This window comes from Rana temporaria, chromosome 5 (assembly GCF_905171775.1).
Source record: "Rana temporaria chromosome 5, aRanTem1.1, whole genome shotgun sequence".
Lineage (NCBI taxonomy): Eukaryota > Metazoa > Chordata > Amphibia > Anura > Ranidae > Rana > Rana temporaria.
Window position 1 is genome coordinate 422,664,945 of NC_053493.1, and position 24,126 is coordinate 422,689,070.

General features: G+C 51.2%; 1 protein-coding gene across 1 annotated transcript in view; it reads left to right on the forward strand.

The window, feature by feature from the left end:
* The window catches only part of LOC120941702 (unconventional myosin-Ig-like), a 179,130-nt gene that overhangs the window by 92,446 nt on the left and 62,558 nt on the right, over positions 1-24,126 (forward strand). Inside the window, exons 16-19 of the mRNA XM_040355291.1 lie at positions 73-280; positions 7,392-7,615; positions 10,046-10,190; positions 10,356-10,460. Coding sequence (XP_040211225.1) covers positions 73-280; positions 7,392-7,615; positions 10,046-10,190; positions 10,356-10,460 — 682 coding nt within the window. The remainder of the gene's footprint in view (positions 1-72; positions 281-7,391; positions 7,616-10,045; positions 10,191-10,355; positions 10,461-24,126) is intronic.

The following is a 24,126-nucleotide window of genomic DNA, read 5'->3' on the forward strand; positions in this document are numbered from 1 at the left end:
GGTTCTGTTCCATTTATAAGGCATTTAGTTTTTGATGTCCCATGTTTCATGTTGTTTCATCCCTCATGACAGATATAAGATGACCTGTGAATACACGTGGCCCAACCACCTCATGAACACCGACATGGAAGCCACCAAAGCTCTGATGGATCAGCATGACTTCCAGGATGACGTGGCTTACGGCTACACCAAGGTCTTCATTCGGACCCCCCAAACCCTGTTCAGTCTGGAGAATGAGAGGGCCCAGCTGATCCCCATCATCGTCCTCCTGATCCAGAAGGTAGGTGGGTGTAACGGCACCCCAAATGGGACAGGTGTTCAAGCCGTTTAAGATATTCCATTCCCGAACCCAAGACAGCTTATCGACACTCCACAGTCAGGCAGACGAACCCCAATAACGAGACACACAGCTCTGTTTGAGGTTCCACAAGAATAGACCCTTTATTGAGAAAATCGAGCTCTTATATACAGTTAGTAACCAAAATGAACAATGACCCAACTCCACCCACAACATTACACAAGGAGCCCCAATACACATCTTTTTGGTAGACACCATGACTCCGGCACTGACATACTTTACATGAGCTAATTAACTACAGCTGATGTCTCGGACACATTACCTTTAGACAGTCTGCTAACTCAAAATACACATTAATCATCAATAGACCTTCACACAATACAGGGTCAATTAGCACAACACAATGAAAGATCTTTAGACCATCCTAGATTCATTTACTTCACAGTAGCAGACTTAATTACCACAGCAAGCTTTATAGTACACAACAGCCAACACACAATATATATACAATATATACAATAAAATCTGACTAGCCCAGACCATAGTGGGGTTCTCATTCACCCTGTGCCCCTATTAGAGACACAGGGTGATCTACACATAAGAGGCATCGGGGAGCTTCTGGGTCCCACGGGCCCTTCCGATACAGTGGGCACCTTGTATCAGGGGCGTTGCTAGGTTGCAAAAAGACCAGTGGCTTCAGCCCGAAGCCCAAGGCCGGAAACTGGGTTGGGGGGGGGGAGATGGTGTATGTGATGCAGGCTTTTTTTTTGGCTGGGCCGTGACCTACCTGACCTACATACACTGATGGTAGTGACCTACATATACTAACATTTACATACACTGTCTGACCTCCCTCAGCTCAGCCGTGGTGTGTGGTGTCACATCAGGCAGTCATCCGTCAGTCGTTCGAGGAGAGGAGAGCCAAGGAGCCTGGAGGGGAGGAGAGCCGAGGAGGAGAGGATAGCCAAGTAGCCTGGAGGGGAGGAGAGCCGAGGAGGGGAGGGGAGCCGAGAAGCCTGGGGGGAGGAGAGCCGAGGAGGAAAGAAGAGCTGAGGAGCCTGGGGGGAGGAAAGCCGAGGAGGAGAGGAGAGCCAAGGAGCCTGGAGGGGAGAAGAGCCGAGGAGGGAAGGAGAGCCAAGGAGGATAGGAAAGCTGAGGAGGGGAGGGCGAGCCGAGGCGCCCAGGGGGAGGAGAGCCGAGGAGGAGAGGAGAGCCAAGGAGCCTGGAGGGGAGGAGAGCCAAGGAGGAGAGGAAAGCTGAGGAGGGGAGGGGAGCCGAGGTGCCTGGGGGGGAGGAGAGCCGAGGAGGAGAGGAGAGCCGAGGAGGGGAGGGGAGGAGAGCCGATGGAGCCTGGAGGGTGTCACAGCAGGCAGTCATCCGTCAGTCATCTGAGGAGGAGAGGAGAGCCAAGGAGCATGGAGGGGAGGAGAGGAGAGCCAAGGAGCCTGGAGGGGAGGAGAGCCAAGGAGGAGAGGAAAGCTGAGGAGGGGAGGGGAGCCGAGGTGCCTGGGGGGGAGGAGAGCCGAGGAGGAGAGGAGAGCCGAGGAGGGGAGGGGAGGAGAGCCGATGGAGCCTGGAGGGTGTCACAGCAGGCAGTCATCCGTCAGTCATCCGAGGAAGAGAGGAGAGCCAAGGAGCATGGGGGGGAGGAGAGCCAAGGAGGAGAGGAGAGCCAAGGAGCCTGGAGGAGAGGAGAGCCGAGGAGAGGAGGAGAGCCAAGGACTCTGGAGGGGAGGAGAGCCGAGGAGGAGAGGAGAGCCAAGGAGCCTGGAGGGGAGGAGAGCCGAGGAGGAGAGTAGAGCCGAGGAGGGGAGGAGAGCCGAGGAGGGGAGCCGAGGAGCCTGGGAGGAGGAGAAGGGAGGGGAGGAGAGCCGCCCGCCCGAACGTCGAGCGGGTATGTGACCTAGCGGCCACATAGTAATTCCCGCCTTCTGGAGCCTGTAGCGCCTATGATGGACGTCACACGTCCCGCAGTCAATGCATTGGACCAGTGGGACGTCCATCATAGACGTTGCGCAGGTTCCAGAAGGCGGGACCTGCTATGGCACTCGGCCACATTCGGCGGTGCTCAGGATCAGATCGGTCCCGGCGCTCGCCGCTCGCTCGGGGCTAACAATGTAGACCTGCCAGCATGAGACTCAGGCTTTTCGGGGTCACATTCATGGCTCCAACCCCCCCTAACCACCCCCTCCTGATGTCATTAGCATAATGGGAGGGGGGGAGGGAAGGCAAAATATAAGCAGAATACCCTCCAGCTCTCATACATTACAGATGATTGACATTCAGTGATTGGGTTTGTCAGATGTCAGTAACGATCGGGGGACTCTGTTTTTCTATGAATAGAAATATATTTTTTGCTGTAATCATATTTCCGGGGAAGGTTTTCAGCGCCGGGTGGGACGGATCTGGCGCAGGAAACGCCGGCGTCTCCCGCAGGTCCAGACAGCAGGAGAGCAAATAAAGAGAAAATGAATTGAATTTTCGGAGCTGTCGCCTGCAATTTGTTCAGGCTTGAGTGTCCCCTGACTGACCACCAAGGGCCCCCCGCGATCTACAGTCCGGGGATAAGGGAGGAAAGCCTTGTTATATATATATTTGTTCCTGGACCCCCCCCCCTCCCCCTCCCCGTCTCCTCTCCACGCATCCTTGGAGCTCAGCGTATTTGTAAGTTAGTAGGAACTCCTGTCAGGTTTGATCAGCTGGGAAGACGGGGCCCCGTCAGGACCGGTTACTCAGAGGGATGGCGGCTGTATCTGCGGCACTCCGAGAACGCCGGCTGACTGAGCGCCGGCCCTATTTTATACGGTTCAGCCATGCGTCTGTGAATATCGGGTTATGTGACCGCATCGGCAAAAGAAAGATCGCTCCTTCTTGTCTGCCATTGGTGAGCGCGGCCCAGAGTGTGTATATCAGCGGAGCCGAGGACTGGGTCAGTAGGGCCGAGGACTGGGTCAGTAGGGCCGAGGACAGGGTCAGTAGGGCAGAGGACGGGGTCAGTAGGGCAGAGGAAGGGGTCCGTAGGGCAGAGGACAGGGTCAGTAGAGCAGAGCAAAGGACGGGGTCAGTAGGGCAGAGGATAGGGTCAGTAGAGCAGAGCAAAGGACGGGGTCAGTAGGGCAGAGGACGGGGTCAGTAGGGCAGAGGACAGGGTCAGGAGAGAAAAGGACGGGGTCCGTAGGTCAGAGGACAGGGTCAGGAGAGAAAAGGATGGGGTCCGTAGGGCAGAGGACAGGGTCAGGAGGGGAAAGGACAGAGTCAGTAGGGCAGAGGATGGGGTCAGTAGAGAAGAGCAGATCACGGGGTCAGTAGAGCAGAGCAGAGGATGGGGTCAGGAGAGCAGAGGACGGGGTCAGGAGAGCAGAGGACGGGGTCAGGAGAGCAGAGGACGGGGTCAGTAGAGCAGAGGACGGGGTCAGTAGAGCAGAGGACAGGGTCAGTAGGGCAGAGGAAGGGGTCAGTAGGGCAGAGGACGGGGTCAGTAGGGCAGAGGACGGGGTCAGTAGGGCCGAGGACGGGGTCAGTAGGCCCGGGGACGGTGTCCGTAGGGCCGAGGATGGTGTCTGTAGGGCAGAGGACGGTGTCCGTAGGGCAGAGGACGGGGTCAGTAGGGCAGAGGACGGGGTCAGTAGGGCAAAGGACGTGGGTCAGTAGGGCAGAGGACGGGGTCAGTAGGGCAGAGGACGGGGTCAGTAGAGCAGAGGACGGGGTCAGTAGAGCAGAGGACGGGGTCAGTAGGGCAGAGGATGGGGTCCGTAGGGCAGAGGACGGGGTCAGTAGGGCAGAGGACCGGGTCCGTAGGGCAGAGGACCGGGTCCGTAGGGCAGAGGACGGGGTCAGTAGGGCAGAGGACTGGGTCAGTAGGGCAGAGGACGGGGTCAGTAGGGCAGAGGACGGGGTCAGTAGGGCAGAGGACGGGGTCAGTAGGGCAGAGGACTGGGTCAGTAGAGCAGAGCAAAGGACGGGGTCAGTAGGGCAGAGGACGGGGTCAGTAGGGCAGAGGACAGGGTCAGGAGAGAAAAGGATGGGGTCCGTAGGTCAGAGGACAGGGTCAGGAGAGAAAAGGATGGGGTCCGTAGGGCAGAGGACAGGGTCAGGAGGGCAAAGGACAGAGTCAGTAGGGCAGAGGATGGGGTCAGTAGAGCAGAGCAGATCATGGGGTCAGTAGAGCAGAGCAGAGGATGGGGTCAGGAGAGCAGAGGACGGGGTCAGTAGGGCAGAGGACAGGGTCAGGAGAGCAGAGGACGGGGTCAGGAGAGCAGAGGACGGGGTCAGGAGAGCAGAGGACAGGGTCAGGAGAGCAGAGGACGGGGTCAGTAGGGCAGAGGACGGGGTCAGTAGGCCCGGGGACGGTGTCCGTAGGGCCGAGGACGGTGTCTGTAGGGCAGAGGACGGGGTCAGTAGGGCAAAGGACGGGGTCAGTAGGGCAGAGGACGGGGTCAGTAGAGCAGAGGACGGGGTCAGTAGAGCAGAGGACGGGGTCAGTAGAGCAGAGGACGGGGTCCGTAGGGCAGAGGATGGGGTCCGTAGAGCAGAGGATGGGGTCAGTAGGGCAGAGGACAGGGTCAGTAGGGCAGAGGACGGGGTCAGTAGAACTGAGGACTGGGTCAGTAGGGCAGAGGACGGGGTTAGTAGGGCAGAGGATGCTCTTGCACACTTGCATTCAGTCCGGCCTGGCCCGGGCACTATCTGATACGGGAACCCATAATGATAGAACACCAGACTAACAGGAGGAAGAGGAGCTCGGCCACGCTACAGCGGCAGCCTACAGGGAAGAAGGGGAGGTGAGAATAGAAAAGCATAGGGACTAGGGAGGAGGGGGGGGGGGGGAGTAAGAACATTGGTGTAAAAAATTAGTGTAGCGTTAACGTAGGCTTTGGTTGGGGGGGGTGCTTGGGGGGGGGGGGGCCCAAATTCCTTTAAATGGAAGGAGCGTTTTTTTTTTTCAGCGCCCAAATGCTGCTCCAAAGATGCTGCTTGCAGGACTCAGTGTGAAAGGGTCCATTGAGATGCATGGAGAGCGTTTTATGAGCGTTTTAATAGCGCTATTTTTAACGCTAAAACGCTGTAAAACGCTTCAGTGTGAAAGGGGTCCTAAGGACCGGCTCCTGTATATATACGTCGGCACTTTAAAGATGGATATCTCGGTAAAGGCGGCAGCTGCTCCCACAGCCGAGATATCCATCTTTTCAGTGGGCGGTCCTGTTTACGATAATGGTGGTCTCTGTGGCGGATTCGCCATGAGATCATCGTTATCGGCGGAGGGAGAGGGGCCCCCCCTCCCAACACTTACAGGAGCCGTCAGGAGCGGCGGAGGTGATGTGTCCCGTGTCCCGTTAGGTGTGGATACAAGTGAAGGGAAGATTGCCCCCCCCCCACCCATCACCATACCATAGCGGGGCGGAAGCGACGTCACAACGTCACCCCCGCCCACAGCTCTTAAAGGGACATTTTTTTGCTGTCAATTTTTCAAAATACACATTTATTTTTGCTTGTTTTTTATTGCATTTAAGTCCAAATATGAAATGCAAAGTCTTTTTGACCCCCAGATCTCATATATAAGAGGACCTGTCATGCTTTTTTCTATTACAAGGGATGTTTACGAATAAAAGTGACCCAATTAAAAAAAAAAAGGTTTTAAAATCAATAAAATAAAGTAAAATAAATAATAATAAAAATAAATAATTAAAGCGCCCCGTCCCGACGAGCTCACGCATCGCCTATGGAGATTTTTAAGGGTAAAAGTTTGTCGCCATTCCACGAGCGGGCGCAATTTTAAAGCGTGACATTTTACTCGGCGTAACTTTTATCTTTCACGATATACAAAAAAAATAAGGCTAACTTTACTGTTGTCTTATTTTTTTTATTAAGAAAAAGTGTTTTTTTTTTTTTCCCCAAAAAAGTGCTCTTGTAAGACCGCTAAGCAAATACGGTGTGACAGAAAGTGATGCAACAACCGCCATTTTATTCTGTAGGGTGTTAGAAAAAAATGTATAATGTTTGGGGTTTCTAAGTAATTTTCTAGAAAAAAAAAATTGTTTTTAACTTGTAAACACCGAGTCTGAAAAACAGGCTGGGTCCTTAAGTGGTTAATAATATTGTACAGTGTGACAATATATAATATATATAATATAATATATATATAATATATATTATATTAATATATATATATATATATATATATATAATATTAATATATTAATATATTAATATAATAACTATATTATATTAATATATTAATATATTAATATAATATATATTTTTTATATATATATATATATAATATATATTATATATATATATATATATATATATATATATATATATATATATATATATATAAAAATAATTAATTATTAATATAATATAATATTAGTATATATGTTAATATAATATATTGTATTAATATAATATATAATATAATAATTATATTAATATAATAATAATAATAATATATAATAATAATAATAATAATAATAATAATAATATATAATATTTATTATATTATATTATAATATTATACAATAAATACAATACTGCATTACAATATTTATGTTATTATATTTAATGTTAAACGCATACAATACAATATTAGAATACAATGTTATAATACAATATTACAATAAATACAATACTTCTATACAATATCATAACACAATGTTGCAATACAATGATTCGATAAATACAATATGATAATACAATGTAATAATACAATAAATACAATATTATATTATAATGTTAAACTCATACAATGTTACAATACAATATGATAAAACAATGTTATAATACAATACTGTAATACAATATAACACAATGTGACAATACAATAATATAATACAATAATATGACACAATATTCCAGAGATTTGGTGAGGATCGACTGCATTCCTACAAATATTTGTAGGAATGCAGATGAAGATTCAATCTTCATCACCGGGGGGGGGGGGGGGGGGGGGGTTTATATTTGTTAATTATATTATGGAAATGATGTTATTTTTAGCTATATTGTCGGTAAATTCGAAGATTTCCTATAATGTGCCCAATGTGCATTCTTCTTCCCACTACTTACCTCTGAATCCCCCCCTCCCCCCCGGCAGGTCTGGCGTGGGACTCTGGCTCGCTGGCGATTCAAGCGTCTCAGGGCCATCTACAAGATTATGAGTTTTTACAAGTGCTACAAAGTCCGCTCTCATCTGATGGAGGTGGTGAGGCGTTTCGAGAACGTGCGCGAAATGGCCGACTACGGGAAGAGCGTGGAGTGGCCACAACCGCCAGCTGTACTGGAGCAATTCCAGGACCTCTGCCAAAATCTGTTTAAGAGGTAGGTAGATGTTTTGCCCAAATAGACCCCCGGTGACCCCAACATTCCCAAGAGCATCCTGTGTTACCCCGAGACCCCTAGTGACTCTAGAGCACCCCCTGAGCACCCTGTACCCCCCCCCATGCCCCCTGTGACTCCAGAGAACCCTAAGCATCCTGTACCCCCCATGTCCCCTGTGACTCCAGAGCACCCTGAGTATTCTGTATCTCCCCAAGACCCTGGTGACTCTAGAGCACCCCAAGTTTTCTGTGTCACCCGTGACTGTAGAGCACCCTGAGCTTTATAAGTCACCCATTACCCCTGTGACTCCAGAACACCCTGTCACTCCTGTGTCATTCTATGACTCCTGTGTCACCAGAACACTCTGAGCTTCTTGTGCCACCTATGAGCCCTGTGGCTTCAGAGCACCCTGAGTATCCTGTACCCCCCATGTCCCCTGTGACGCCAGAGCACCCTGAGCATCCTGTATCACCCCAAGTCCCCTGTGACTCCAGAGCACCCTGAGCATCCTGTACCCCCGATGTCCCCTGTGACTTCAAAGCACCCTGAGCATCCTGTACCCCCCCATGTCTCCTGTGACTCCAGAGCACCCTGAGCAAATTGTATCCCCCCCCATGTCCACTGTGACTTCAAAGCACCCGGAGCATTCTGTATTACCCCAAGTCCCCTGTGACTCCAGAGCACCCTGAGAATCCTGTGTCACCCCATGTCCCCTGTGACTCCAGAGCACCCTGAGCATCCTGTATCCCCCCATGTCCACTGTGACTTCAAAGCACCCTGAGCATCCTGTACCCCCCCATGTCCCCTTTGACTCCAGAGCACCCTGAGCATCCTGTACCCCCCCATGTCCCCTGTGAATCCAGAGCACCCTGAGCATCCTGTACCCCCATGTCCCCTGTGGCTTCAAAGCACCCTGAGCATCCTGTACCCCCCATGTCCCCTGTGACTCCAGAGCACCCTGAGCATCCTGTATCCCCCCATGCCCCCTGTGACTTCAAAGCACCCTGAGCATCCTGTACCCCCCCATGTCCCCTTTGACTCCAGAGCACCCTGAGCATCCTGTACCCCCCCATGTCCCCTTTGACTCCAGAGCACCCTGAGCATCCTGTATCACCCCAAGTCCCCTGTGACTCCAGAGCACCCTGAGAATCCTGTGTCACCCCAAGTCTCCTGTGGCTCCAGAGCACCCTGTGCATCCTGTACCCCCCTATGTCTCCTGTGACTCCAGAGCACCCTGAGCATCCTGTACCCTCCATGTCCCCTGTGACTCCAGAGCACCCTGAGCATTCTGTATTATCCCAAGTCCCCTGTGACTCCAGAGCACCCTGAGCATCCTGTACCCCCCATGTCCCCTGTGACTTCAGAGCACCCTGAGCATCCTGTATCCCCCCATGTCTCCTGTGACTTCAGAGCACCCTGAGCATCCTGTATCCCCCCATGTCTCCTGTGACTCCAGAGCACCCTGAGCATCCTGTACCCCCCATGTCTCCTGTGACTTCAGAGCACCCTGTACCCCTCATGTCCCCTGTGACTCCAGAGCACCCTAAGCATCCTGTACCCCCCATGTCCCCTGTGACTCCAGAGCACCCTGAGCATCCTGTACCCACATGTCCCCTGTGACTTCAAAGCACCCTGAGCATCCTGTACCCCCCATGTCCACTGTGAAATCAGAGCACCCTGAGCATCCTGTACCCCCCATGTCCCCTGTGACTCCAGAGCACCCTGAGCATCCTGTACCCCCCATGTCCCCTGTGACTCCAGAGCACCCTGAGCATCCTGTATCCCCCCATGTCCACTGTGACTTCATAGCACCCTGAGCATCCTGTATCCCCCCCATGTCCACTGTGACTTCATAGCACCCTGAGCATCGTGTGTCCCCCCCCCCCATTCCCCCTGTGACTTCATAGCACCCTGAGCATCTTGTGTCCCCCCCCCCCATTCCCCCTGTGACTCCAGAGCACCCTGAGCATCCTGTACCCCCCATGTTCACTGTGACTCCAGAGCACCCTGAGCATCCTGTACCCCCCATGTTCCCTGTGACTTCAGAGCACCCTGAGCATCCTGTACCCTCCATGTCCCCTGCGACTCCAGTGCCCCCTGAGCATCCTGTACCCTCCATGTCCCCTGCGAATCCAGAGCCCCCTGAGCATCCTGTACCCCCCATGTCCCCTGTGACTCCAGAGCACCCTGAGCATCCTGTACCCCCCATGTCCCCTGTGACTTCAAAGCACCCTGAGCATCCTGTACCTCCCATGTCCCCTGTGACTTCAGAGCACCCTGAGCATCCTGTACCCCCCATGTCCCCTGTGACTTCAAAGCACCCTGAGCATCCTGTATCCCCCCATGTCCCCTGTGATCTCCAACCCATGTCAGTGACACCTGAGTTCCTTGTGCCTCAGTGTATACATTTCTGTCCTTCCTCCTCTGCAGATGGCGAGCTCGGAAGATAGTGAAGAACATTCCGCCCTCAGAAATGTTCCAGATTAAATGCAAAGTCTGCGCCATGGAGGCCCTACAGAACCTGCGGAGGGATGTGGGATACCATCGGCCGTGGAAGCAGAATTATCTCGCCTGTGTGAGTAGAGGAGGGATGAGAGCAATCGGGAGTTCTCATTCTTTTTTTTTTCTTTCTTTCTGTTTAAAAAAAAAAAAAACAGTAACAAAATGTAAAGCAAAAAAAAAACTTAAAGCTGAAGCTTATTCCGCTTCCAGTTTCTGACTCACTTTCTGATCTCGGCAGGAAGCGGACAATCCCAGCGGAGCAATGTCCTTCTCCAGATCCCTGCAGACCCTCCGGAAAAAGGACAACTACGCCTCGGTGCTCTTCACCTGTCACATCCGAAAGGTGAGCCACCTCAGAATGGAAAGAATGGGGAGGGGGGCGGCCACGAGGGGGTCTGCACACTGTGTGTAACTGGGAGGCAGCCACAGGGGGTCTACACACTGCGTGCAACTGGGGGGCAGCCACAGGGGGTCTACACACTGCGTGTAACTGGGGGGCGGCCACAGGGGGTCTGCACACTGCGTGTAACTGGGGGGCAGCCACAGGGGGTCTACACACTGGCCCAGATTCAGAGAGCAATTGCGTCTGCATAACCATAGTAGACTTCTCAAGATTCAGGAACCTCGTTACGCCGACTGCAGCCTAAGATATGCCTGGCATAAGGCTCTTATGCCCTCATATCTTAGGCTGCATTCTTACGCAGGCCGCTAGGTGGCGTTCCCGTAGTGGTCAGCGTAGAGTATGCAAATTGCATACTCATGCCGATTCACAACCGTACGCGCGCCCTGCGTACGCATTTTACGTTGTTTGCGTTCGTCGGGTTCTGCGTAAGGCTGCCCTTGTTATTAGCAGGCGCAGCCAATGCTAAGTATACCCGTCGTTCCCGCGTCGCGATGTTTGAAAATTACGTTGTTTGCGTAAGTGAATCGTGAATGGCGCTGGACGCCATTTACGTTCACGTTAAAGCAAATTACGTCCTTGCGACGTCATTTGCCGCAATGCACGTCGGGAAAGTTTCCCGACGGAGCATGCGCACTACGTTCGGCGCGGGAACGCGCCTAATTTAAATGATCCACGCCCCCTACGGGATCATTTAAATTACACGCGCTTACGCCGACAATTTTTGTCCTCTGTCCATGGTGCTGAGTATTGTCCTCTGTCCATGGTGCTGAGTATTGTCCTCTATCCATGGTGCTGAGTATTGTCCTCTGTCCATGGTGCTGAGTATTGTCCTCTATCCATGGTGCTGAGTATTGTCCTCTATCCATGGTGCTGAGTATTGTCCTCTGTCCATGGTGCTGAGTATTGTCCTCTATCCATGGTGCTGAGTATTGTCCTCTATCCATGGTGCTGAGTATTGTCCTCTGTCCATGGTGCTGAGTATTGTCCTCTGTCCATGGTGCTGAGTATTATCCTCTGTCCATGGTGCTGAGTATTGTCCTCTGTCCATGGTGCTGAGTATTGTCCTCTATCCATGGTGCTGAGTATTGTCCTCTATCCATGGTGCTGAGTATTGTCCTCTATCCATGGTGCTGAGTATTGTCCTCTGTCCATGGTGCTGAGTATTGTCCTCTGTCCATGGTGCTGAGTATTATCCTCTATCCATGGTGCTGAGTATTGTCCTCTGTCCATGGTGCTGAGTATTATCCTCTGTCCATGGTGCTGAGTATTATCCTCTATCCATGGTGCTGAGTATTGTCCTCTGTCCATGGTGCTGAGTATTGTCCTCTATCCATGGTGCTGAGTATTGTCCTCTGTCCATGGTGCTGAGTATTATCCTCTGTCCATGGTGCTGAGTATTGTCCTCTATCCATGGTGCTGAGTATTGTCCTCTGTCCATGGTGCTGAGTATTGTCCTCTATCCATGGTGCTGAGTATTGTCCTCTGTCCATGGTGCTGAGTATTGTCCTCTGTCCATGGTGCTGAGTATTGTCCTCTGTCCATGGTGCTGAGTATTGTCCTCTGTCCATGGTGCTGAGTATTGTCCTCTGTCCATGGTGCTGAGTATTGTCCTCTGTCCATGGTGCTGAGTATTGTCCTCTGTCCATGGTGCTGAGTATGGTCCTCTGTCCATGGTGCTGAGTATTGTCCTCTATCCATGGTGCTGAGTATTGTCCTCTGTCCATGGTGCTGAGTATTGTCCTCTGTCCATGGTGCTGAGTATTGTCCTCTGTCCATGGTGCTGAGTATTGTCCTCTGTCCATGGTGCTGAGTATTGTCCTCTGTCCATGGTGCTGAGTATTGTCCTCTGTCCATGGTGCTGAGTATTGTCCTCTGTCCATGGTGCTGAGTATTGTCCTCCTTGCATGGTGCTGAGTATTGTCCTCTGTCCATGGTGCTGAGTATTGTCCTCTGTCCATGGTGCTGAGTATTGTCCTCTGTCCATGGTGCTGAGTATTGTCCTCTATACATGGTGCCGAGTATTGTCCTCTATCCATGGTGCTGAGTATTATCCTCTATCCATGGTGCTGAGTATTGTCCTCTGTCCATGGTGCTGAGTATTGTCCTCTATCCATGGTGCTGAGTATTATCTTTGTCCATGGTGCTGAGTATTGTCCTCTGTCCATGGTGCTGAGTATTGTCCTCTGTCCATGGTGCTGAGTATTGTCCTCTATCCATGGTGCTGAGTATTGTCCTCTATCCATGGTGCTGAGTGTTGTCCTCTGTCCATGGTGCTGAGTATTGTCCTCTGTCCATGGTGCTGAGTATTGTCCTCTGTCCATGGTGCTGAGTATTGTCCTCTGTCCATGGTGCTGAGTATTGTCCTCCTTCCATGGTGCTGAGTATTGTCCTCTGTCCATGGTGCTGAGTATTGTCCTCTGTCCATGGTGCTGAGTATTGTCCTCTGTCCATGGTGCTGAGTATTGTCCTCTATCCATGGTGCTGAGTATTATCCTCTATCCATGGTGCTGAGTATTGTCCTCTGTCCATGGTGCTGAGTATTGTCCTCTATCCATGGTGCTGAGTATTATCTTTGTCCATGGTGCTGAGTATTGTCCTCTGTCCATGGTGCTGAGTATTGTCCTCTATCCATGGTGCTGAGTATTGTCCTCTATCCATGGTGCTGAGTATTGTCCTCTGTCCATGGTGCTGAGTATTGTCCTCTATCCATGGTGCTGAGTGTTGTCCTCTGTCCATGGTGCTGAGTATTGTCCTCTGTCCATGGTGCTGAGTATTGTCCTCTGTCCATGGTGCTGAGTATTGTCCTCTGTCCATGGTGCTGAGTATTATCTTTGTCCATGGTGCTGAGTATTGTCCTCTGTCCATGGTGCTGAGTGTTGTCCTCTGTCCATGGTGCTGAGTATTGTCCTCTGTCCATGGTGCTGAGTATTATCTTTGTCCATGGTGCTGAGTATTGTCCTCTATCCATGGTGCTGAGTATTGTCCTCTATCCATGGTGCTGAGTATTGTCCTCTATCCATGGTGCTGAGTATTGTCCTCTGTCCATGGTGCTGAGTATTGTCCTCTGTCCATGGTGCTGAGTATTATCTTCTGTCCATGGTGCTGAGTATTGTCCTCTGTCCATGGTGCTGAGTATTGTCCTCTATCCATGGTGCTGAGTATTGTCCTCTATCCATGGTGCTGAGTATTGTCCTCTGTCCATGGTTCTGAGTATTGTCCTCTGTCCATGGTGCTGAGTATTGTCCTCTATCCATGGTGCTGAGTATTGTCCTCTATCCATGGTGCTGAGTATTGTCCTCTGTCCATGGTGCTGAGTATTGTCCTCTGTCCATGGTGCTGAGTATTGTCCTCTGTCCATGGTGCTGAGTATTGTCCTCTGTCCATGGTGCTGAGTATTGTCCTCTATCCATGGTGCTGAGTATTATCTTTGTCCATGGTGCTGAGTATTGTCCTCTATCCATGGTGCTGAGTATTATCTTTGTCCATGGTGCTGAGTATTATCTTTGTCCATGGTGCTGAGTATTGTCCTCTGTCCATGGTGCTGAGTATTGTCCTCTATCCATGGTGCTGAGTATTGTCGTCTATCCATGGTGCTGAGTATTGTCCTCTGTCCATGGTGCTGAGTATTGTCCTCTATCCATGGTGCTGAGTATTGTCCTCTGTCCATGGTGCTGAGTATTGTCCTCTGTCCATGGTGCTGAGTATTGTCCTCTATCCATGGTGCTGAGTATTGTCCTCTATCCATGGTGCTGAGTATTGTCGTCTATCCATGGTGCTGAGTATTGTCCTCTATCCATGGTGCTGAGTATTGTCCTCTGTCCATGGTGCTGAGTATTGTCCTCTGTCCATGGTGCTGAGTATTGTCCTCTGTCCATGGTGCTGAGTATTGTCCTCTGTCCATGGTGCTGAGTATTGTCCTCTGTCCATGGTGCTGAGTATTGTCCTCTGTCCATGGTGCTGAGTATTGTCCTCTGTCCTTGGTGCTGAGTATTGTCCTCTGTCCATGGTGCTGAGAATTGTCCTCTGTCCATGGTGCTGAGTATTGTCCTCTATCCATGGTGCTGAGTATTGTCCTCTGTCCATGGTGCTGATTATTGTCCTCTGTCCATGGTGCTGAGTATTGTCCTCTATCCATGGTGCTGAGTATTGTCCTCTGTCCATGGTGCTGATTATTGTCCTCTGTCCATGGTGCTGAGTATTGTCCTCTATCCATGGTGCTGAGTATTGTCCTCTGTCCATGGTGCTGAGTATTGTCCTCTGTCCATGGTGCTGAGTATGGTCCTCTGTCCATGGTGCTGAGTATTGTCCTCTGTCCTTGGTGCTGAGTATTGTCCTCTGTCCATGGTGCTGAGTATTGTCCTCTGTCCATGGTGCTGAGTATTGTCCTCTATCCATGGTGCTGAGTATTGTCCTCTGTCCATGGTGCTGATTATTGTCCTCTGTCCATGGTGCTGAGTATTGTCCTCTATCCATGGTGCTGAGTATTGTCCTCTGTCCATGGTGCTGATTATTGTCCTCTGTCCATGGTGCTGAGTATTGTCCTCTATCCATGGTGCTGAGTATTGTCCTCTATCCTTGGTGCTGAGTATTGTCCTCTGTCCATGGTGCTGAGTATTGTCCTCTGTCCATGGTGCTGAGTATTGTCCTCTGTCCATGGTGCTGAGTATTATCCTCTGTCCATGGTGCTGAGTATTGTCCTCTGTCCATGGTGCTGAATATTGTCCTCTGTCCATGGTGCTGAGTATTGTCCTCTGTCCATGGTGCTGAGTATTGTCCTCTATCCATGGTGCTGAGTATTGTCCTCTATCCATGGTGCTGAGTATTGTCCTCTGTCCATGGTGCTGAGTATTATCCTCTGTCCATGGTGCTGAGTATTGTCCTCTGTCCATGGTGCTGAGTATTGTCCTCTATCCATGGTGCTGAGTATTATCCTCTGTCCATGGTGCTGAGTATTGTCCTCTATCCATGGTGCTGAGTATTGTCCTCTGTCCATGGTGCTGAGTATTGTCCTCTGTCCATGGTGCTGAGTATTGTCCTCTATCCATGGTGCTGAGTATTATCCTCTGTCCATGGTGCTGAGTATTATCCTCTGTCCATGGTGCTGAGTATTGTCCTCTGTCCATGGTGCTGAGTATTGTCCTCTGTCCATGGTGCTGAGTATTGTCCTCTGTCCATGGTGCTGAGTATTGTCCTCTATCCTTGGTGCTGAGTATTGTCCTCTGTCCATGGTGCTGAGTGTTGTCCTCTATCCATGGTGCTGAGTATTGTCCTCTGTCCATGGTGCTGAGTATTGTCCTCTGTCCATGGTGCTGAGTATTGTCCTCTGTCCATGGTGCTGAGTATTGTCCTCTGTCCATGGTGCTGAGTATTATCCTCTGTCCATGGTGCTGAGTATTGTCCTCTATCCATGGTGCTGAGTATTATCCTCTATCCATGGTGCTGAGTATTGTCCTCTATCCATGGTGCTGAGTATTGTCGTCTATCCATGGTGCTGAGTATTGTCCTCTGTCCATGGTGCTGAGTATTGTCCTCTATCCATGGTGCTGAGTATTATCCTCTGTCCATGGTGCTGAGTATTATCCTCTGTCCATGGTGCTGAGTATTGTCCTCTGTCCATGGTGCTGAGTATTGTCCTCTGTCCATGGTGCTGAGTATTGTCCTCTGTCCATGGTGCTGAGTATTGTCCTCTATCCATGGTGCTGAGTATTGTCCTCTATCCATGGTGCTGAGTATTGTCCTCTATCCATGGTGCTGAGTATTGTCCTCTGTCCATGGTGCTGAGTATTATCCTCTATCCATGGTGCTGAGTATTGTCCTCTATCCATGGTGCTGAGTATCGTCCTCTGTCCATGGTGCTGAGTATTGTCCTCTGTCCATGGTGCTGAGTATTGTCCTCTATCCATGGTGCTGAGTATTGTCCTCTATCCATGGTGCTGAGTATTGTCCTCCTTCCATGGTGCTGAGTATTGTCCTCTATCCATGGTGCTGAGTATTGTCCTCTATCCATGGTGCTGAGTATTGTCCTCTGTCCATGGTGCTGAGTATTGTCCTCTATCCATGGTGCTGAGTATTGTCCTCTATCCATGGTGCTGAGTATTATCCTCTGTCCATGGTGCTGAGTATTGTCCTCTGTCCATGGTGCTGAGTATTGTCCTCTGTCCATGGTGCTGAGTATTATCCTCTGTCCATGGTGCTGAGTATTGTCCACTATCCATGGTGCTGAGTATTGTCCTCTGTCCATGGTGCTGAGTATTGTCCTCTGTCCATGGTGCTGAGTATTGTCCTCTATCCATGGTGCTGAGTATTGTCGTCTATCCATGGTGCTGAGTATTGTCCTCTGTCCATGGTGCTGAGTATTGTCCTCTATCCATGGTGCTGAGTATTGTCCACTATCCATGGTGCTGAGTATTGTCCTCTATCCATGGTGCTGAGTATTGTCCTCTATCCATGGTGCTGAGTATTGTCCTCTGTCCATGGTGCTGAGTATTATCCTCTATCCTTGGTGCTGAGTATTATCCTCTATCCATGGTGCTGAGTATTGTCCTCTATCCATGGTGCTGAGTATTGTCCTCTATCCATGGTGCTGAGTATTGTCCTCTGTCCATGGTGCTGAGTATTGTCCTCTATCCATGGTGCTGAGTATTGTCCTCTGTCCATGGTGCTGAGTATTATCCTCTATCCATGGTGCTGAGTATTGTCCTCTATCCATGGTGCTGAGTATTATCCTCTATCCATGGTGCTGAGTATTGTCCTCTATCCATGGTGCTGAGTATTGTCCTCTGTCCATGGTGCTGAGTATTATCCTCTATCCTTGGTGCTGAGTATTATCCTCTATCCATGGTGCTGAGTATTGTCCTCTATCCATGGTGCTGAGTATTGTCCTCTATCCATGGTGCTGAGTATTGTCCTCTATCCATGGTGCTGAGTATTGTCCTCTATCCATGGTGCTGAGTATTGTCCTCTGTCCATGGTGCTGAGTATTATCCTCTATCCATGGTGCTGAGTATTGTCCTCTATCCATGGTGCTGAGTATTGTCCTCTGTCCATGGTGCTGAGTATTGTCCTCTCTCCATGGTGCTGAGTATTGTCCTCTATCCATGGTGCTGAGTATTGTCCTCTGTCCATGGTGCTGAGTATTGTCCTCTGTCCATGGTGCTGAGTATTGTCCTCTGTCCATGGTGCTGAGTATTATCCTCTATCCATGGTGCTGAGTATTGTCCTCTGTCCATGGTGCTGAGTATTGTCCTCTATCCATGGTGCTGAGTATTGTCCTCTGTCCATGGTGCTGAGTATTGTCCTCTATCCATGGTGCTGAGTATCGTCCTCTATCCTTGGTGCTGAGTATTGTCCTCTATCCATGGTGCTGAGTATTATCCTCTGTCCATGGTGCTGAGTATTGTCCTCTATCCATGGTGCTGAGTATTGTCCTCTATCCATGGTGCTGAGTATTGTCCACTATCCATGGTGCTGAGTATTGTCCTCTATCCATGGTGCTGAGTATTGTCCTCTGTCCATGGTGCTGAGTATTGTCCTCTATCCATGGTGCTGAGTATTGTCCTCCTTCCATGGTGCTGAGTATTGTCCTCTATCCATGGTGCTGAGTATCGTCCTCTATCCATGGTGCTGAGTATTATCCTCTATCCATGGTGCTGAGTATTGTCCTCTGTCCATGGTGCTGAGTATTGTCCACTATCCATGGTGCTGAGTATTGTCCACTATCCATGGTGCTGAGTATTGTCCTCTGTCCATGGTGCTGAGTATTGTCCTCTATCCATGGTGCTGAGTATTGTCCTCTATCCATGGTGCTGAGTATTGTCCACTATCCATGGTGCTGAGTATTGTCCTCTATCCATGGTGCTGAGTATTGTCCTCTGTCCATGGTGCTGAGTGTTGTCCTCTATCCATGGTGCTGAGTATTGTCCACTATCCATGGTGCTGAGTATTGTCCTCTATCCATGGTGCTGAGTATTGTCCTCTATCCATGGTGCTGAGTATTGTCCTCTGTCCATGGTGCTGAGTATTGTCCTCTGTCCATGGTGCTGAGTATTGTCCTCTATCCATGGTGCTGAGTATTGCCCTCTGTCCATGGTGCTAAGTATTGTCCTCTATCCATGGTGCTGAGTATTGTCCTCTGTCCATGGTGCTGAGTATTGTCCTCTGTCCATGGTGCTGAGTATTATCCTCTGTCCATGGTGCTGAGTATTGTCCTCTGTCCATGGTGCTGAGTATTGTCCTCTATCCATGGTGCTGAGTATTATCCTCTATCCATGGTGCTGAGTATTGTCCTCTGTCCATGGTGCTGAGTATTGTCCTCTATCCATGGTGCTGAGTATTGTCCTCTATCCATGGTGCTGAGTATTGTCCACTATCCATGGTGCTGAGTATTGTCCTCTATCCATGGTGCTGAGTATTGTCCTCTATCCATGGTGCTGAGTATCGTCCTCTATCCATGGTGCTGAGTATTGTCCTCTATCCATGGTGCTGAGTATTGTCCTCTATCCATGGTGCTGAGTATTGCCCTCTGTCCATGGTGCTGAGTATTGTCCTCTATCCATGGTGCTGAGTATTGTCCTCTGTCCATGGTGCTGAGTATTGTCCTCTATCCATGGTGCTGAGTATTATCCTCTGTCCATGGTGCTGAGTATTGTCCTCTATCCATGGTGCTGAGTATTGTCCTCTATCCATGGTGCTGAGTATCGTCCTCTATCCATGGTGCTGAGTATTGTCCTCTATCCATGGTGCTGAGTATTGTCCTCTATCCATGGTGCTGAGTATTGCCCTCTGTCCATGGTGCTGAGTATTGTCCTCTATCCATGGTGCTGAGTATTGTCCTCTGTCCATGGTGCTGAGTATTGTCCTGTGTCCATGGTGCTGAGTATTGTCCTCTGTCCATGGTGCTGAGTATCGTCCTCTATCCATGGTGCTGAGTATTGTCCTCTGTCCATGGTGCTGAGTATTGTCCTCTATCCATGGTGCTGAGTATTGTCCTCTGTCCATGGTGCTGAGTATTGTCCTCTATCCATGGTGCTGAGTATTGTCTTCTGTCCATGGTGCTGAGTATTATCCTCTGTCCATGGTGCTGAGTATTGTCCTGTGGGGGAGGTGAGCGGTCCTTGACGATGTGTACCCAGGGGGCGGGTCAGGAGGTGGGTCAGGGGGCGGGGCCATGACATTCAGCGCTCAGGTAAAGTGGGTGGAGCTACTTGTTTATCTTTCGTTCTCCAGAGATCTTCATCTTTATTCCGGAAATTGTAGGCGGAGTTCAGCCACAATTGCCCGGATTCAGAAAGAATTGCGCTCTATTTGCGGAGGCGCAGGGCAACGATTTTGCCCTGCGCCCCCGCAAATATTTTGCGCTGCCCTCGATCGACGGAGCAGTAGCTCCGTAAATTTGCGAGGGCGCGCCGGCAAAATTGCCCGGCGTAAGCGCGCGCAATGTAAATGATCCCGCCGGGGGCGGGAATCGTTTAAATTAGGCGCGCTCCCGCGCCGAGCGTAGAGCGCATGCTCCGTCGGGAAACTTTCCCGACGTGCATTGCGGCAAATGACGTCGCAAGGACGTCATTTGCTTCCAAGTGAACGTGAATGGCGTTCAGCGCCGTTCACGATTCACTTACGCAAACGACGTAAAATTCGAACGTCGCGACGCGGGAACGCCGGGTATAGTTTAGCGTTGGCTGCCCCTGCTATTAGAAGGGGGCAGCCTTACGCTAAACACGTCGTACGGAAACGACGTAACTTGCGTACGCAGGGGGCGCGCAACATTGTGAACCGGCGTAAGTATGCAATTTGCATACTATACGCTGACCACAACGCGAACGCCACCTAGCGGTCATCGCAAGAATGCAGCCTAAAATCTGCGTGGCATAAGAGCCTTATGCCACGCAGATTTTAGGCTGCATTCGGCGTAACGAGTTCTCTGAATCAGGAGAACTCGTTACGCCGGCGCAAGTCAGCAATTGCGCTGCGTAACTATGGTTACACAGGCGCAATTGCTTACTGAATCTGGGCCAAGGTGTCGGCTCCAGAATCCGCTTTCCGGTTCCCATTAATCCGGTAACGGTTTGTGACGCGGCGGGCGGCTGTTTTTGGAAAATCGAATTTATTGTTATTAAACGCAGGAAAACAGAAAAGCAATTTTCAGTGAAGGAAAAAAAAAAAACGGAACCCGCGCTTTCGGCGTGGAAGAAATTGGATGAGAAGTGAAGTGTCGCAACCAATCAGGATCAACCTTCCCCTCCGCCGCCCCTCCCTTCACCTCACCGGTGCCGCGGCCCTCCGCACTCCGCTCCAAGCTCTCCTTAACCGCTCAATGAACCCTCGTCCTGGGCTCTGATTCGCAGCGTGATTCCTGCACCGGGGTGTCTATTTTTAGCACTGCAGGCGCGCCCACGTGCGCACTTTTCCCCGCAGAAGCGTGTCCGTGAATGTGTGGAATATAGAAGTGCAACGTACGGGAACTTTGGCCAAGTTATAACTCACCTTCGCGAAGATTCTTAATGAAACCACTGACTAGGGGCGCAACGGATCAAAAAAGTCACGGTTCGGATCGTGTCACCCCCCCCCACCAACTATAGTCCCCCCTCAGTACAGACCCCCCTCCCTCGGTACAGACCCCCCTCCCTCGGTGCAGACACCCCTCCCTCGGTGCAGACACCCCTATCGGTACAAACACCCCCACCTCAGTGCAGACCCTCCCCAGAAGTATACTCCCCCTCTCAGTACACACCCCCCCCTCTCAGTACAGACACCCCCTCTCTCTCAGTACAGACACCCCCCCTCTCCGTACAGACCCCCCCACCTCAGTGCAGACACCCCTATCGGTACAGACACCCCCACCTCAGTGCAGACCCTCCCCAGAAGTATACTCCCCCTCTCAGTACAGACACCCCCCCTCTCCGTACAGACACCCCCCTCTCTCAGTACAGACCCCCCCACCTCAGTGCAGACCCTCCCCAGAAGTACACCCCCCTCTCTCAGTACAGACACCCCCCCTCAGTACAGACCCCCCTCCCTCGGTGCAGACACCCCTATCGGTACAGACACCCCCACCTCAGTGCAGACCCTCCCCAGAAGTATACTCCCCCTCTCAGTACAGACACTCCCCCTCTCTCAGTACAGACACCCCCCTCTCAGTACAGACACCCCCTCTCTCTCAGTACAGACACCCCCCTCAGTACAGACACCCCCCCTCAGTGCAGACACCCTCCAGTAGTACAGACAGTAACCCCCCCTCAGTGCAGACAACCACCGAGTAGTACAGACAGTAACCCCCCTCAGTGCTACAGACAGTATCCCCCCTCGGTGCAGAAACCCCCCCCCAGTAGTAAAAACAGAAACCCCCCCTCAGTGCAGACACCCCCCCCAGTAGTACAGACAGTAACCCCTCAGTGCAGACCCCCAGTCCCTCTTACAGACCTCAGACAGCGGTGTGTGTGTGTCCGAGTGCGGGCTCCTCCTCCTCTGTGGGTGTAAAACAGAGAGGAGGCCCGCCGCCGGGTGTACCAAGATGACCGCGGCTCCAGAGCTAGGCCGAAGCTGCGGCCTTTCCTAATGCTATGGCTGCGGCGGCAATCTGCGGATCACATAGTGTGCCGATCCGAAGGGGGTGACTTGTTCGGATCAGGGATCAACGGTGATCCGTTGCACCACTACAACTGACTATTAACTAGTGGCAGATGCGGCTAATTTAAACGATCCACGCCCCCTACCCGGATCATTTGAATTACGCGCGCTTACGCCTGCCCCATTTACGCTACGCCGCCGCAACTTACGGAGCAAGCGCTTCGTGAATACAGTGCTTGCTCCTGTAAGTTACGGCGGCGTCGCGTAAAGACGATACGCTGCGCCGCCGTATCAGTGCGCGCCCCTACCTGAATCTACCCCAATGTTTGGGGTTCTGAGTAATTTTGTAGCAAAAACAAAAACAAATAACTGATTGTTTCGCGTGAACAAAAAGCGTCAGGAAAGGCCCCCCGGGCTGGAAGTGGACGGCGGGAGCCGCGGCGACGGTGACTCATCATCACCACCGGGATCAGTCGTCACGGTGACCACAAAGGATGACCGGCGGCCTCCTGAGAAATCAATAATCACCGCCGTGTGAAGTGAGTCACATCTCTAAGAATATTTCTCACTCGTGACGTCAGCGGCCCCCGGAGGAGGAGGAGGAGAGGGCGGCACCAGTACGTTCTGCTCCTCACCTTATCATGGGGGGTCACCACTGGGGGGGGAAGACCCCATTTTTTTTTAAGTTTTCTCAGCAGGACTAGAAGGAAATATCTCATTATTAGAAAAAAAGGAAAAGGAGCCGAACACACAGCTCCTCCCCCGACATTTATATTGTGAAAGATAATGTTACGCCGAGTAAATTGACACCCAACGCGTCACGCTTCAAAACTGCGCTCCGCTCGTGGAACGGCGACAAACTTTTACCCTTAAAAATCTCCATGGGCGACGTTTAAAAAATTCTACAGGTTGCATGTTTTGAGTTACAGAGGAGGTCTGGGGCTAGAATTATTGCTCTCGCTCTAACGATCACGGCGATACCTCACATGTGGGGTGTGAACGCCGTTTACATATGTGGGCGCTGCTCACGTATGCGGGGAGGGGAGACTGAGGAAATGCCTCCTCCTCCTCCTTCAAAGTTACAACGAACAGTGGCCCAGATTCAAGAAGCAATTGCATCTGCGTAACCATAGTTACGCAGCGCAATTGCTTACTTGCGCCGGCGTTTCGAATGCTCCTGATTCAGGAACCTCGTTACGCCGACTGCAGCCTAAGATATGCGCGGCATAAGGCTCTTATGCCGTCGTATCGTAGGCTGCATTCTTGCGTTGGCCGCTAGGTGGCGTTCCCGTTGTGCTCAGCGTATAGTATGCAAATTGCATACTTGCGCCGATTCACAACGTTACGCGAGCCCTGCGTACGCAGTTTACGTCGTTTCCGTTCGTCGGGTTCCGCGTAAGGCTGCCCCTGCTATTAGCAGGCGCGGCCAATGTTACGTATACCCATCATTCCCGCGTTGCGAAGTTTAAATTTTACGTCGTTTGCGTAAGTGAATCGTGAATGGCGCTGGACGCCATTTACGTTCACTTTGAAGCAAATGACGTCATTTGCCGCAATGCACGTCGGGAAAGCTTCCCGACGGAGCATGCGCACTACGTTCGGCGCGGGAATGCGCCTAATTTAAATGATCCACGCCCCCTACGGGATCATTTAAATTACGCGCCCTTACGCCGGGCATTTTTGAGGAGCGCCCGCGCAAATTACGGAGCTACTGCTTCGTGAATGAAGCGTAGCGCAGATAATTTGCAGGGGGCGCAGGGCAAAAACGGGACGCTGTGCCTCCGTAAGAAGTGCCCAGCGGTACCTGAATCTGGCCCAGTCTGATCACTGGGGGGAGGGGGGACTGAGGAAATGCCCTGGGTTGGGGGGTGGGTCTTCCTTTAGGAGGAGCGCAGTTTCTCTAGTTTCCGATACAATCGGTTAAGTTCCTCATTCCTGGATATGACGCAGTGGTGACGGAGGGGGGGGGGAGGGGCTCAGTGTCTGCGCTCGGCGGCGGGGGGGGGGGGGGTTATAATTGGCGTCCCCCCCGGCGGGGTAA